The sequence below is a fragment of the Centropristis striata genome, chromosome 20, assembly GCF_030273125.1.
Source record: "Centropristis striata isolate RG_2023a ecotype Rhode Island chromosome 20, C.striata_1.0, whole genome shotgun sequence".
In the NCBI taxonomy this organism is placed as follows: domain Eukaryota; kingdom Metazoa; phylum Chordata; class Actinopteri; order Perciformes; family Serranidae; genus Centropristis; species Centropristis striata.
In genome coordinates this window covers 15,991,596-16,007,550 of record NC_081536.1, presented here as the reverse complement: position 1 = coordinate 16,007,550, position 15,955 = coordinate 15,991,596, and the positions used below count along the sequence as shown (strand labels likewise).

The following is a 15,955-nucleotide window of genomic DNA, read 5'->3' as shown; positions in this document are numbered from 1 at the left end:
ACAGAGATATCATGGGAGGGTAAACATTTAAATCCAATTTCATTACAGTACACAATTTCCCAGTATTCAGAATAATAAATACGCCTTTTTTATTGCTGATTTGCCTTCCTAAAACTTCTTTATTACATGAATGCACATAGCCCACTTTTCATAAAATCACACAAATCTCAGAGACATTTCAGGTAAACGCCAGCAACTGATTTAACGATTTCTGTATTGCAATGTTGACATTTGAGAGAAAGCATTTCCCTTCACATTTGATAAAAAAATGTTTTTTTTCCACAATAATATGAAACATTAACATGATGAATTAATTAACATCCATACATGTAAAACACATAGGCACAGTAGGTATACTGATGAAATTGCGATTACCTTTCATTCAGGTCAAACACATAACTTGACAGACAGTGATTAATATGCCATTAAATGCTATAAAAATGATATCTCTGTTTTCTAACAATGCATCCCTCTGACTACTACATTATCAAAGATGATTTCCTTGTCTTGGGATGTGCTCCTACATGTAAAAAAAAGAATCTCAAGTTGCCTTTAATTTATTAAAATACATAGCTTAAGTTAATATGCATATAAACATTCATTAAAAAAAAATCACAGTTTTATGGGAATGTAAAAAATGTTTAACTGCGTAAGACAAGTAATTTTTGATTTGGTGAAGATTCAACACACAAAGCACCCAACCCTTCTACAATGACTCATTATTTATAGTAATCTAACTATTTTTGTATAAAGATAAAACAAGATTTTTTTTAAATGACTCCTGGAAGGTAGGGTGTTTGTTTATCTCTCTTTAGAAGAACTGATACTTTTCACCAGGGAGCGAAGTGTAGTGTTGATTACTTGTCCTTCTGCAGAGAGGTGTAGTACTCCACCAACACCTTCCAGGCCTTGGGGGCCATGAAACCATCTGGAGGATTCTGTCCGCTCCGAGCCATGTTCCTCATTTTGGTCCCAGAGATGAACTCAAACTCGGCGTGTCTGAGGGAGTGAAGAATGAGGAAAGAGAGAGTTGTCAGGACAGGTTACTAGAAGAGTTGTTTTATGATTTTGTTTTATTTTAATATTTATTTATCATATGACGAGGCCATAATTACACCTGCACAGAAACACCAAAAAGGTGAATATGAATCCATAAGACTGAGCCTTGTAATTGACAATGCCAGTTGCATTCTACAATCTGCTCACAGTGCCAACAAGATAAGAAGCAGGGTTACTGGTGGTTAATGCGTCCATAAAATTCATTGTTAGGCTTGAAAGATATCGGCTGACAAATGCTGTGTCAGAATGACAGAGCACTATTGATCTACTGCCCTCAAGTTCACACCAGGACAACCATGTCAGTAGATTCCTGGATTCACATTAAAAAACAATTAGACAAAATAAATCATATGAAGTACATTGTATTGGAATGAGACAAAAATCTGACAAAAACTTATGTACAAGAGTTCAATTCATATTATACATAATTTGACCTATTATTGCTGTGAAACAGTTGCACAAATGCTGTTTTAAACACACGGTGACATTTTTATTTAAACTTTTTCTTTTTTGCAACAAAGGCTATGGCATTGTTAGTCTAGATTCATTTCTGAATTTTTACATCGACAATTGTCTTTTACATTTTTAAAGTCTTCTGTAAAAAGTTAAATTTAAAGGCTTAATTACTATATTATAAGTGTAATAACAAAATTTGCACATTTGTTCTTTTTCTTCACTAACCGCTCTTTGTCGTAAAAGTCCATGGCCTTCTTTGTCTTGTTGTAGGCTGCGACCCTGAAGGGGATGATCTCCACAGAGGTGAGGCCAGGGGCCATTGTGAGGACCTTGCTTCCATGGGTGGGTTCATACAGGTCCTGCTTAGTTTCTGGGTGGGGCATGCCTGCAGGGTCCCGGCCAACAATGTAGAAGTTTGCCCCGGCGATCATTCTGGCTCTGCAGTGCCACTGAACCTGAGGCGACCATGGAAGACATGCAGTTTAAATATTCAATCACACAGACATACACGATGGGTGACCATTGACCAGCAGAGAGCCGGACTGATGTGTAACTCCTGACTAAATAATAAGCCATCACTCATCACCTCTGTGGGTCCAGCGTACATCATTGGTGAGGGGAAGATGGCTACGATGGTGTTAGCGGGTTCCAGGACGCCCTCCTCCAGGACAGCAGCGTGTTGCTTCATCCGCCAGTCCAGAGGAACGTCGTCATCTTTGGTCCAGCCGCCGAGTGGGTGAAGCAGGAGGACGGGATTCTTGTAGCCTCGCTCCAGCAGACGGCGCTTGGTGTCCTGCATCAGCAGGGCGTGTCCATTGTGGACCGGGTTGCGCAGTTGGAATGCGAAAACCGCATCTAAGGAGGACACAAAATAAAGTTTACATAACAGAATTTGTATTACAGTAAAACAGCATCTAGGACTGTACCGAATGTCTTTTCTTTTTTTTCCTTTTTCATCTGAATCTTTTAGTAGGACTTTCAAAAGAAGCTTGGAATGCCAGTCATCATGTTTGATGACATCATCACCCTAAACTAATAGTATTTTTTTTTTGTTAAATCAACTTTCTTTAATGAATACAACTCATCAGCTTTGTCAACTGTGCCTCTATTTGTGTGCAGAAAAAAAAGCTGTGCCACATTTGAATGTTGATTTAGATTCAAATGTAAATGTTATAAATGAAGCTTTGAATTCTTCAGTACAGCCCTAACAGCAGTAGTGCAGTACAGTGCAGCTGTTGAGCTTGATCTGCACAATGCAAAAATGTGAATATTGTTCATCTGAATGATGTGAAACTGTCACAGTGAACATGCTCATAATGCCTTTCACGTAACCGGAGACCTTGTTCCACAAATGTGGCATTAAAACAGCTTGTGGTTTGTCTTAAAGAATGCTGATATTCTTTATCTTTTTTAATGTCAACAAATCTCACAAAAAGTACAAAACCAACAATGAATTGATCTCATTAACAAGTATTTTCTGTGACAAAATTACTTTATTTATCCCGAGGGCAAATTCAGTTAGTCTGGTAACTCTGGATGAGACGGCCTGATGGCTGTAGGAGCAAAGGATCTTAACCATCGACACTAGCGTTAATTAAAAACATAACGTCTTGTTTGCTACATTGTAGTTGCAGGATTTACTAAAGAGTGTTTAAAAATTTAAAAATTAACCATCAGAGATGTAGAAAAGAAAAGATAAAAGAAAGATGGGCTATTTGTAATCAACACCTGGCACCTGACGAAATTTGCCCTGAATCAAATGACCTGACTGACCATTCTCTGTGTATGGCACCATTTGTTTGTTGTTGATGTTTATGTGATCATAATGGTCACAGGTATGATTTCAAATGGGGTATAAAAGCACAGCAGAATGCTGCAAAAAAAAAAAGAAAGCAATAAATTGCTTAATGACTGCTAAAATCCAAAGTCCATGGCAATTCTAGGAAATCATTTTTTAACAATAAAAGTACATAATAAATATAAATATTAAACCTTGAAGCGTTAAGAAATGGATTTATGGATTGTTGGTTTTAGTCTTTTCATGTGGTTTATTAACAATAATAAAATAGAGTTTCAACCCGAGTGCACATCACAACATGCTTGCACCAGAAAGAAACTCAGAGCAGCAAAAAATACTGAAATACAAACATTAATAAAGACATGTGCAGATAAATAAATTACTTAATACTGAACAAAGCATTCACATCAAAGTGAGCGAGTGATGCTAAAAACAGGTGATCACTTTTTTTGGTCTTAATTTTTCAGAAAGATTCTGTACGTCTCCACAGATCACAAACGTCACCATGCAGAGTTAAATTTACCATTTTATTTTTTTCATCTGGTCCTTGTTCAAGTTCTTCTGAAAGACAAATGTTGCACTGCTAAAATCATTGACTTCATTTTTATGTTTATTCATTTTTTCATGCAAGAAAATTTTCGTCTTCCTGTGTTAGCTTTCTCTTTCTTTACAATTTATATAGGATTTTTAACTCAAAATAGTTTAAAAAGTAATGGGATATACAATCCATTAGTGAAAAACTGCATGACTCCTACAACACTCATAAATTGTGCTTGTGAGAAAGAGAAAATAAAAAATATGAGAAAATTGGTGAATGTGGCCAGTGAGAAACAATCTTTTTATACGAGTGGTTCTTTTACAAGGCCCACTGTTTACCATTGTGCCCTGATTGTTGCTGTAGTTTTGTTAATAAATATTTTAGACTTTCTAACCTGCTTTCATGTCTTTAAACTTCTGCTTGAGCTCCTGGGGAGTAAAGCGGTACTGGTCAAGTCCATCGTTCCATTTGATTCGCTCCAGCACCTCCAAGTCACCACCAACCAGCCAATCACCTCCCTCCATAACCATCTGCATAAGGTGACAAGCAGAAATGGGTTTGTTAGTGGAATCAAATATTAACCTGCAGTATTAAAATCCAGGTGACATGCCATGGGACTGTTACAGATAAAAGAACTAAACATTGAAAGTGAAAGTAAATAAAGGTGTAGAGGTCCTTTCTGCCCGCAGTGGACATTAGGATTATAAGTGCGTGTGAAGACATTTGGTCTAATCACCTTAATGTAAGGGTGCTGTGGGCAAGTGGTGCCCCACTGTCTGGCGCAGCGTTCCTCCTTGCGGTGTTGGTAGAACTCTGGGTTCCTGAGGATAGCCACACGTGAACCCTGGTACTCCAGAGCGATAGCAGCACAGCCGTCCAGCTGCTGCTTGGTCTCGGCGCTAACAGGCAAGACGATGGGAACAGACATGTTGATGGCCCCACCTAAGACACAACAGGATGCTGTGATCTCCATATAACCAAAGCAAATATAATTGTGGAAATGGTATTTACACAAACTCGAAAACAAATACAATGCAGCACACACTAATCACAGCCTATAGGCAGGTTTTACCTTACATTTAGGGACAAGCCCTTGTAGCAGTTATTTCCTTGTGTACTTCTACAGTTGCCAGAAGGTACAAGATTGTTGAGAGGCTCACTTAATAAAAAATGTTTTATATACAGTATTTACAAATTAGGGTTTCATTTGAAAATATAAATCCTCATATTGAGTCAACTGACCGCTTGAATACCACATGTTGCAACTGAATGTGTATGAAACTGTTTAGCAGGTGAGAAAAGTTAAAACAGTAATAAGTAATAAACTTTTCAAATAGCTAAAAGTAATTACTAAAGAGTGGAATTGCAACTTGACTTGACAGAAAATAAATAACTTGACTCTCAACTTGGACATCGTCACTTAGGCCCCTATTTTGAAAGGGACCGGGCATGCTTATAGGGCAGGGTGGTGTGGATGAAATGTCTTGGCAGGGATTATGTGCGACTGTCTCTTACCATCCAGCAGGTTTCCAAAGTGTAAGACCTGAAGGAACTCTCTCTCTCTCATGAAGCCCTTCAGAGGGCTCGCCCAGCCTTCTGACAAGACCTGCACCCACTGTAGATCCAACTGTGGACAAAAACATAATAATAATTCATTATAAACAGAAAAAGAAAGACATTTGACATGTGGATTTAACTGCACTGATGGCATTGAGTGCATTGTAAATGTCAACACATAAATCAATCCAATCCACTTTATTTATATAGCACAATTTTAGCAAACACAAGGTTTCCAAAGTTCTGCACAAACAATAAATAGATAACACAATACAAAGAGATGTAGACAACAATAGAACAGTAAAATGCAATAAGATAAAATAAATTAAAAATAGGATTAAAAAAAATGAAATGTAAAATTTACTGCCCACACAAAATAAAATATGCATGTATACAAATAAAAACAAAAAATCATAAAATCAACACTCTACGTGTTGTTAAAAGCCAACGAGAAGAGGTGGGTTTTTAGAAGAGACTTAAAATGAGACAGTGAGGAGGCCTGTCTGATGTGCAGCGGCAATTCACTTCAAAAATTTTGGGGCTGCAATGGCAAATCAAGTCTGTAAATACATGAAGCTGGATGGAATAGAGTTACTTGAACACATATAAAAGCCTCATTGTGCTGAATGAGACATTTCTGGTGACGTATTTATGATCAGCACACTTCTTCATTTAACCATAACATGATGTCCTGAGATGACCTGTTGCAGACACAGTCTTGGGTTAATAATTATCTTGAAATGGAACTGTTGTGTTTTCTGTCCTTCTTTTTCAAAATACACAAATAAAGAGTAAAATATACATTTTTCTAGGCCCACTGAGAAGATATAATAGAGAATAACTTGTATGTAGATGAAGTGCAGATCTGATTCATTTGCTGATAAATTTATCTTTATGTCCACTTTGCTGTATGCCTGATTGGCTTTTATTTCTTTATTAGTACCCAGGGATGTTAAAGCACACCATTAGTACAGGGTTCGAATAGTGGGTGTTTATGGGCTCATCATGAGCAGCTCGCTACCATGCCCAGTATTGACCCCATTGTCCATTTGCTATGTGATAAAAAAGAAGCCTGTATACTGGAGCGGTGGGTTACCTTAGTGATGCTGATAGTGGGAAGCGTGCGTGCGTCAGCCACAGCAAGATTCAGCTTGTTTTCCATAACAAAGAGTTCATTGACTTCCTCCATGACCTCGCCTGGTACAATATTCTGTATTCAAGGAGAAAAAGGGAAATATTAATATTTTTTGTATTATAGTAGTATCAAATAATTCACTTTGAGATTGATCCAGTATTCGTCTTTTTAGATTGCTTGTTTTGTCCTACAAACAGCTCAAAACCCAAATGTATTTAATTTACCATCATACATGAAAAAAAGGTAATAGATCTTGACATTTGAGAAGCTGAGAACATTTAACAATTTTGCTTAAAAAATGACTGAAACAGTGTGCTTTTGACCTTTAATTACCTCTGCCAAGTTTATTTTCGGATTTTTATTGTTTTTGTTTGTTGATTTGTCTCTTTGTAAGGCAGATTATGAAAAAACACCTGGCCCGATTTTTTTAAATGAAACTTGTTGGAAGGGTGTAGACTTTTGTTAGCATTCAAAGATAGGGCATTTGATGGAGTTTTGTGCTCTCTAAGTGCCCTTTTAGTTGTAGATGTTACAGTTTTAGTTGTAAATATTTGGTCGCAACTGTCATAGTTAGTTACCTTACAGTCTTTTACTATCAAAGACTTCTATTTCTAAAACCTGCTGCATTATATCAAATATCCGGTAGGAGGTCTAAATTAGGGCACAAGTTGAGAAATAAACCAGTAGCTGTCTACTTGGAGTTGTGAACTCTGGAATTAGAGAAACAGACTTTGGCCTCAGGGAAAAGAAGCTGATAAAACCTGCTACCCCACTTTTCTGGTATGCATATTTGCATCATAGTTTTTGGCAACAAAAGATTTAAGCTCCTCTAGAAATCACAAACCTGCCATCACATGTAATGCTATGTGTGTGTATAACCCGTCATTTACAGTTATGATGAGTCATTTTACTCCCACCACTTCATGTGAAATTTCAACAGCATCTGAATTTTCACATGAAAGTCTAGATAGTAAAATCACACACAGCTTTGTTTGCAACAAGGAATACTGTTTGTAAAGATTACTCACCTTAATAATGACTTGCTGTCACAGAGGCCATGCTTTAGGGCATTTGTTAATAAATGCATGTATATACATGTAAATGCTTGTTAGTATTCCACTACCGCATGTTAAGGTCTTGGTGTAAGAAAACATTTAATCTCTGTATATAATTTTGAATTGAGAGATTGCCACAAAATGCTGTAATATATGATATAGTAGATATGTAGTTAATATTTTCCAATCTGCATATTTGTATCCCTGTCCTGCCTTCCTTTTTAAAGATACTTGTTTTCTACTTGTATATTTGTCATTACCTGGCTTTTTAGCTTGAATGTTACAATCAAAATCCTATTTTTTTATGTTCTTAAATCTCACACCAGCTTCTTGCCAATATTTACTGATCAAAGCAGTATACCTGGTTATGCTTCATATCTACCCTCTGGGCATGAGCAATTAGGTAATTGTTATTTACTCACTTACTTACTTACTCACACCCAACGCTGTCGGAAGGCCAACTGGAAAACCATTTCTCAAACTGGTCTTGACACAGTACTGTTTTCTATAAGAATGTCACCTCTGCCTGCTTTACGGGGCTAAAAATAAGCCAACATGTTTCCTAATTCACTTTAGCAGAAACCAGCTCCAGCAAAGCCTGAGCCTTGGCAGCAGAAGTAAACTTTACTTTTTTTAGTCTCTGTTTAAGGTCTTTTAATATGGTAATCTAAAGAACCTTTACTATAGTATTCTGTTTTCAGAGTTACCTGTCTTTTCAGTTTGACTTTGAGATCAAAAAATGTTGTGATGACAGCGATGTGTAAAGACTGAACAGTGTAACCTGAACTTTGTGTCTGTATCTGTGACCCTATCTGTTATTGGTTTTCATGTTTAGAAATGATCCTTTGATGGTAAAATATGGAACTGAGTACAATAAAAATATTCAATTTTTTCTTTTTTCTCATCTGTAAAAGGTGTAAATATTTAGTGAGAAGTATCATTTTTGCCAAGGAGGTCATGATTTTAGCTCTGCTCACAATCAGGATTAAGAAAAAACTTCTTACCAGATTTTCATGGCATGGGCCAAGGAAAAACCCAATACATTTTTGAGCGGATCCAAATCAAAATGCAGATACATAATATAAATGATTTTTCATTTTTTATAACCTAGCGAGATGGGGCATTTGTGCAGCATTCATATAGTGTTGGAATAATGGGAAATGTGAGTTCCCAACTACGAAAATTCACGTTGTCAGAACCACAACTCAGAAAGCTGGCGAAATGTTGTAACAGATTTCATGGCTCACCTGAACCGTTCCCTTTGCTCTTCATGTCTCGGAACAGCTATCAAAATGTTGTTTAAATGCTCTGTAGCATAAATACATTAGATTCAGAAGAACCATTTCCCAACTCGAGAAATGGGACAATTAGAGCAGCATGTGAATGCACCATTGGCCTTGCTGGAGCTCTGAGCTCTTTAAGTGCCATTTCAGTTTCTTATAAGTTCCTCTATAGCTCCTAACGAATCTGTGCATTGCTAGTACTAAAAACAGAAATCAATCAAAGACAAAGAATATGCTGAAAAGTTGTAAGAAAAATGTATATGTAAATTTATGCTTCTGTCGTCATTGGTCACTGAGTGGACAAGCTTGTTGCTCCTATTCAAAGCGAGTACAGCAACATATTTTACATACTCAAATAATAAGCAGGTTCTTCCCAAATGAGACGTAGCCACAGTTGAAGCATGCACACAGCCCCTAGGGCAGCAAACAACACTAATGTTCCATAAATAGGAGACACTTCCCCTACATCATCACAGACTCCCACTGTATATGTTTTTTTAATATACACATATATTTAATATACATGTACATCTTAAGTCTGTGTGGTTTTTCATTGAAACCATGACACCTCCTAACTTTGCTTCTATCTAAGGGGTTACTTTCTAGTATTCTGCAGACCTATTAGCCTTTTAGTTTTTCATGTTGCTTTTCATGTTGTTAATGTCTTTTCTTGTAATAGGCGTTATTGCTGGACTAATTTGGTTTAATGAAGCCAGCTAGCATTGCCCATCCTCGACAATACTGAACCGCCTTTGTGACATAAGCTGCTTGTTTAAATAGGGATGTTATTCGGTGTACTAGCAGATTACAAGGCATTAACGTTTGATATTTACGTCATTTACACAGTGGCCTCTTGGTCACACAACTCACTTTAAATCTGTGTGCTTTAACATTTGTCTTGTGTACAGGATACTCCCCTGTATAAAACTAAAAGTCGAGAAAGGTGAGCTGATAAAGGCCTGTGTCAGGTACAGCATATGTAGTAGAGAGAGTCATGTTACACCCACCTGCTCTTTCAGCAGCTCCAACACCTGGTTGAGGCACTCGCTCACTGTGAGCTCTCCAGTTTTCAGCACAAGGTCTGGTGCCTCAGGACGCTCATAATTTGAGTCAATCCCAGTGAAACCTGGCAAGAAATGTGAAACCATAAAAAGAAATGTCACTGAAACCTCACCAGCATTTATATTCCATTTTTTAAAAGCTAAGTGTAATCAAGGGGCTTGGCACTACATGTCACACTCTTAGAGGCAGCTTATAAAAAATTAGGAGAAAGTTTGCTGAGTTGAGCAGTCACACCAACCTTTGATCTCTCCAGCGCGAGCTTTCTTGTAAAGTCCTTTTACGTCCCTGCGCTCACACACCTCAAGAGAAGCGTGGATGAACACCTCGAAAAATGGCAGCCCAGCACTTGCATGGATCTTTCTCGCCTCATCACGATCCTGTGAAAGAAAAAACAGTAATTATGTAAGAACTTGTGTAAAAATGCATCAACCATATAAATATCCTCAGGTAATTAAAACACTAAATTCTGTCAAAAGACGTAAACACAAACATATAAACGAAAAATAAAAAAGAGTTTAGGTGGACTTAGCAACAAAATGAAACACTCAAATGGATAAATAATCAGCATTATTAATCAGTCTACTGCTTGCATTGGCACATGACTTTAACTGATAATGTTTTCTGACCTTGCCAAAAGGAGAGATGAAACTGGTAACGCACACCAGCCCAGCATCTGCAAACAGTTTGGCCACCTCAGCAATACGACGGATGTTCTCCTCACGGTCTTCGGAGGTGAAGCCAAGATTCTTGTTCAGGCCATGGCGAATGTTGTCTCCGTCCAGTGAGTAACAAGGAATAGCGTGCGACACAAGGAACTCTTCCAAGGCAAAACTGATGGTTGTTTTCCCGGCACCTGACAAACCTAGACGGTAGATGTGATAAGACATATTAGCGTGACGGCACTGTTTTTAAAATAGTCCACAACAAATTAACCCGGGGGAATGAGCAGGATCATGTCTATGTTCCCAGGGCATGTGTGTCTCTTGATATTCACCAACAGGAGATTGGTAAGGACAAAAAAAACATAAGAAGTTTGATGTTTCAAATGTGGTTTGTATAGTAAATCTCTTGCCACGTTGAAGATATGAATGTAATTTGAGGACATATTGAAGGGTATGACACCTGTAGCTGTAATATGTGGGTGTTTTTAATATATTGAACCAGGGAAACATACACATTGAATATAATATGTAATATTGAGCTGGGGAACATAGGACCCTGGGATCATAGATGTTCTCAACTTCATATATGGAAATCTTATAAGACTATGATGATTCACCAGTGAGCCAGATGGTACAGCCTCTGAAGCCTCCCCTGGTGCCCACAACCTGCCCTCTCTTGCTCCGGCTGACATGGTGGGCCTGGAACACCACATTCGTCGATCTGTTGAGATTCTGAAATAGAAGAACACATGCTTAGAGAGAGGCAAACTAACAAGTGGTTTTGGAGGAGTTACTCATTTCATAAATTGATATAGAAAATGGACAGGAATGGACTGGTTGCAAAAAGCAATCTTATCATATCTAAGCATTCATTGTTATATCGCGCAAATAAATATGGCGTGGCACTTTACATAGTGATTAGAACATAGTGTGACTAGTTTTACATGCCCTGTCCAGAGTGACTATGTGGACCAGGCTGTGGATAAATGGGGCTGTATTGACTTCTAGAGGGGTGGGGAGAAGGAGGGAGGCATGGTGGGAGGGAGAGGACTGACTGGACAATGCGTCCAGTGTGCTGCCTGCAGCCCAGCGATGATGTGGCAGTGCTCGTGCCCACACGCTCGCCCTCTGCACCCACTTTCCCCTCTTCCCTACATCCATCCCATGGCTTTCAGACCTTCTCTCCCTCTTTTCAATCACTATCCCATGCTTATAAACCGTTTCCACCCAATGTTACATTAGTTTAACATACAAGAAGAACCTGCTTTTGCCCTTGGAGGGTTTCAGTCTCCATTTGGCAATAAGCGTCTGATGAGCTCTTTTTCGCACGCTAACACAGTAAAAAGCATAAAGTTTTATACAACATGCATGGTTCAATCAAAGGAGTTTTAAAAAATGACCACGTAAAGTCATATACTTTACGGTTGTCTTTCTAGTGAAAGGGATCCATAAATGTGCTGGGTTTATGGATAATGGATGAGGGCATTGCTGGTACTAAAAAATAGAAATTATAACAATATGACCAGCGTTTGAGAAAACTTAGATGCCCATATTTTAATTAAAAATAGTTTTTTCCCAACATTTTCGACCACTATTATCACTGTATATGTGTCGAACATATTAGAAAAGCTAGAGCAGATAATATTGGTCATTTGGCTTAGGTGGTGCCCAAAAATGGTTTGGGTGGTGCACCGAGGCCTTCTAATAGTAGGGCAAGCCCTGTATGACTAATACTTTGAAAAGTGTTTAAAAAAATATGCAGTATGGTAAAAATCCGAAACCAAAATTGTTGTGTTAACATATCACATGCTCTAATAATGAGCATGATCTTACCCAAAGGACACGTAGCCTACAGTTTGTGCATGTACACACCCACAGTCGTAGACAAGCAGCCCTATTCCTTCACTAATAGTAGACACCTTCTCTCCCTCCATCCCAGACTCCCACTGCCAACACACTGCTCCTTATCCTCTCTTCCTTCCTTTTAACGGTTATTGGAACATGATGTATTTTTCTTTTAGTCACTGTCCACTTTCATCAAAATCCTGACACTTGAAGATGAATCTTATTTAATTTTAATCATTTTTTGATCACTTCCCTCATTTCATTTTGCTTGCTTTTACATTTACTGGTCCTGTTGAAAAGCAACTACATTCCTGTATAACAACATGTGCTCTAAACTGTTGTTATTATCAGTTAGAAAGACCTTATGTAACCCACTTCCTCTGACTCCAAACAACAGGAAACCTTTCAGGATATCAAAAAAGAATGTAGTAGTGAAATTTCTCAACTGAAGGCATAGTACGATAATGGGAAAGTAATAAGAGGGTCTTGATTTTAAAACTGCAACTAATGATTATTTAATGATTGATGATTATCTTAATTAATTGTTTTGTGTATAAAACATCAGAAAATTGTGAAAAATGTCCATGTTTACATATAAAAAATGATTCCTTAGTTGTTTGAACTATAAAATGTGAAAAAATATTGATCAGTGTTTTCCCATAGCCCAAAGTGATGGCCTCAAATGTCTTGTTTTGTCCACAACTCAAATATATTTAGTTGACTTTCATAGAGGAACAACAAAATCAGAAAATATTCACATTTAAAAACAAGGAAATTAGATAAGTTTTGAATTTTTTGGTCTTAAAAAATGACTACGGTTGCCGAATAAGGTAATAGTGGACAACTCATGGATTAGTTTGCAGCTGTATAGATATCCCATCAACAATAATAGAAAATAAGAGAGAAAACAGCAAATACTTATCTCTATGTGAAATAACCATATGGTCAAGCTTATTTTCGTATACACCTGTGTGAACTGAGTATTTGACAAATGAAAAGTATTCGCAAAATAGAAAAAAAGAACCGATATAGAAAAATATAGATGGCAGAAATAGCTAGTAGCAACATATCTGTGCTTAAAGTGACTCAAACATTTCAGTTATTAAAATACTGTCTGTTTTTCATCTCTGTCTGACACTTGGTGCAATCAGAATCACATTGTGTGTCATGGTGCACACCTTCAAGGGTGAATCTACCAATGCAGCTTAACAGGGCAAAAGCTCTCATACTGGTTTGTGCATGGAAATGTTTAAGCTAAGTTGTTCCACATATTTCAATTAATTCTCATTCTCAAGATGACTCCAAATATGTTGCCCAAGTTAGCAGCATTCCTGTGCATCAGACTGCCGTGTCACAGTGACCTCTTTCTCCCCCTTACTGCGTTATGAATGGGCCAAATTGACATGGGTACTACAACAACCGGCCTATTCAGAATCAAGGCAAGTCCATCACACCTGGTAGCAAGTTACAGTAAAGAGGCACCAAAGTGAACAAGGCGTTCCACAAAATGAGCTTTCTAAGCAACAATGCAGACTTACTTTGAAGGAGAAAGTTAAAAACTATTGACACCATTTTTAGCTGCTTTTCTGTGCATCGGTATCGCCAACAAGATGGACATATAGCGTATAGTTAACGTTAGAGTTGTTATTGTGTAATAATAAGACACTTCTAAACTTGGGAGGAGTTGTACTTTTTGGGCGCTGGTTGCACACTCACACACACTTGGCTGAACTTTTGACAAACATTTAAGCGCTAATCTGATGACAGCTTCTATTTTAGTTATTTCTCCCTCTCCGTTATCTCCACATCAACTTACCGTACGAAGCTTTTTCACTCCGGACATGTTGCACGAGTGTAACGCCGCCGACTGACTGCTGAACACCGGGACTTGGACCGCTTCACACACACACACACGGGCCTGGGTGAGGGAGTTGAGTTGTATCCTCCAAAAATCTGCTAATCAAAGAAGACGAGGGGGGATTTAAAAGGGACTTCCAAGACACGTAGCATTCCTCTGGCCCAGCCTCCAGCCCTCCTCCTCCGACCTCCAAAAATCTGCATAATGTGTTGTGAATCAGCCAATACTCACGCATAACGACACGACGGGGCCGAGCACCCAAACCGGCAGGACTGGGACAGGGAGGCTGGCCATATTATCCCCTTACAGTATTGTTAGGGTAGTGTATGAAATTACGCCGGCATTATCTTTTGGCAATAAGCGAGTTATTTGTTGTAGTATTATTTTAGTTACAGGAGACTGCCGGCTATGATCACACTCAGCTCGGGTTACAAAAACAAATCTCTATGGTTACAAGATTGAAGCACAACCGTTAAGAAAGCATTATAGAACGTTATTACGTTCGCTTTACCCAACTAACTTTCATGCTAATGACATTTAGGCTTACTAAACTCTAGCGGAGCAAAATGGCAGAAAGTTTAGGTTACCCTGCGGGGAATTACCAACATTAAGTCTTCGGTCTATTCAGTAAAAGTGATTGAATGTCGTAACATAAACATTTACTCAAGGAATTGTTAATGTAACGTCCTCTAATAGTAATTTTGACATGCCATCCTTTTTTCCTTGTTTTCTTTTTATTCCACTTCATACGTCCACTCTACATTGCAGATGGAAATATTGCACTTTTTACTTAATACATGGATATGTATGGAAGCTCATCTCTGCCAGTAAAAGAAAAATCTGTTTAAATATTAGATAAAACGTCATAATTATGAGACCAACAGCAGACATTATAGGATAAAGTAATCATTATGAGATAAAAAAAAAAAAAAGTCAAAATGATGTTAGCTTTAACCGTCTAACTTCAAAACTGATATCAGCTAGGCCAGGTGGCCAGATGAAAAATGTAATGACGGTCTAATAATTACACCCCCCACACACACACACAATAAAGACGTGTAAATAAACATTTCCTTTGTAAAATGTAAAATCAAAAACTGTAATATTTATTAATTAATAAATGCAGGCTAGTCAAAATGCACTTCATCTTAAAATGAAGCGTAGAAGTTATCATCTTCCATTTTTCCAACCTGTGTTATGATGACAGCGTTGTGTTTCCTCCATGGTCATTTAAACTTGCTGCAATTTTTGTTTAAAGCGGTTCAAAATATTATAACATTTTCCCCAGCTTATCTGCTCTCTGCCTCTGATCCTGTCATCCTCCTCTTTGCTCTTAAAAGTGGAAGCTTGTGCATAACTTTGTTTGCGTTATATTGAAACTGTGTTTCAGATTAATTCAAATTCGAGAGCGCATTGTTGTGATCGTGATTATTTTATTATATGTGTGTTCTGGTCATTTGAGCATGATTAAACATGCCACCTTTAATATGGCTATAAAAAAGCTTATTGCATTTTGTCTTTTTTTTTGAAGGTGTGGGGGATTTGGGGTGCGTCAACCCAGATGGGACATAGAAGAGGGTGCGCGGCTAAAAAAGTTTGGGAACCGATGAGTTTGGCTATTAATCTCTACTGGTGCAAAATGGCAGA

The 15,955-nt window shown here is 37.9% G+C and overlaps 1 protein-coding gene across 2 annotated transcripts; it reads right to left on the bottom strand.

Annotated features, from left to right (window-relative positions):
* Positions 1-20: 20 nt before the first annotated feature.
* On the bottom strand, positions 21-14,558 carry LOC131958673 (bifunctional 3'-phosphoadenosine 5'-phosphosulfate synthase 2-like). Of its 2 annotated transcripts, none has more exons than XM_059323821.1 (13): positions 14,540-14,558; positions 14,267-14,406; positions 11,223-11,337; positions 10,570-10,805; positions 10,182-10,320; positions 9,889-10,007; positions 6,505-6,618; positions 5,367-5,478; positions 4,588-4,793; positions 4,246-4,381; positions 2,102-2,370; positions 1,741-1,970; positions 21-999 (listed from the first exon to the last, which is right to left on the bottom strand). In XM_059323821.1, exons 1-13 carry the CDS (start codon positions 14,541-14,543, stop codon positions 858-860), a joined length of 1,962 nt encoding a protein of 653 aa, XP_059179804.1. In that variant the 5' UTR covers positions 14,544-14,558; the 3' UTR covers positions 21-857. The 2 variants fall into 2 exon arrangements, with proteins under 2 accessions (XP_059179804.1, XP_059179805.1); XM_059323822.1 differs by having other exon boundaries at positions 14,267-14,403.
* Positions 14,559-15,955: the final 1,397 nt, after the last annotated feature.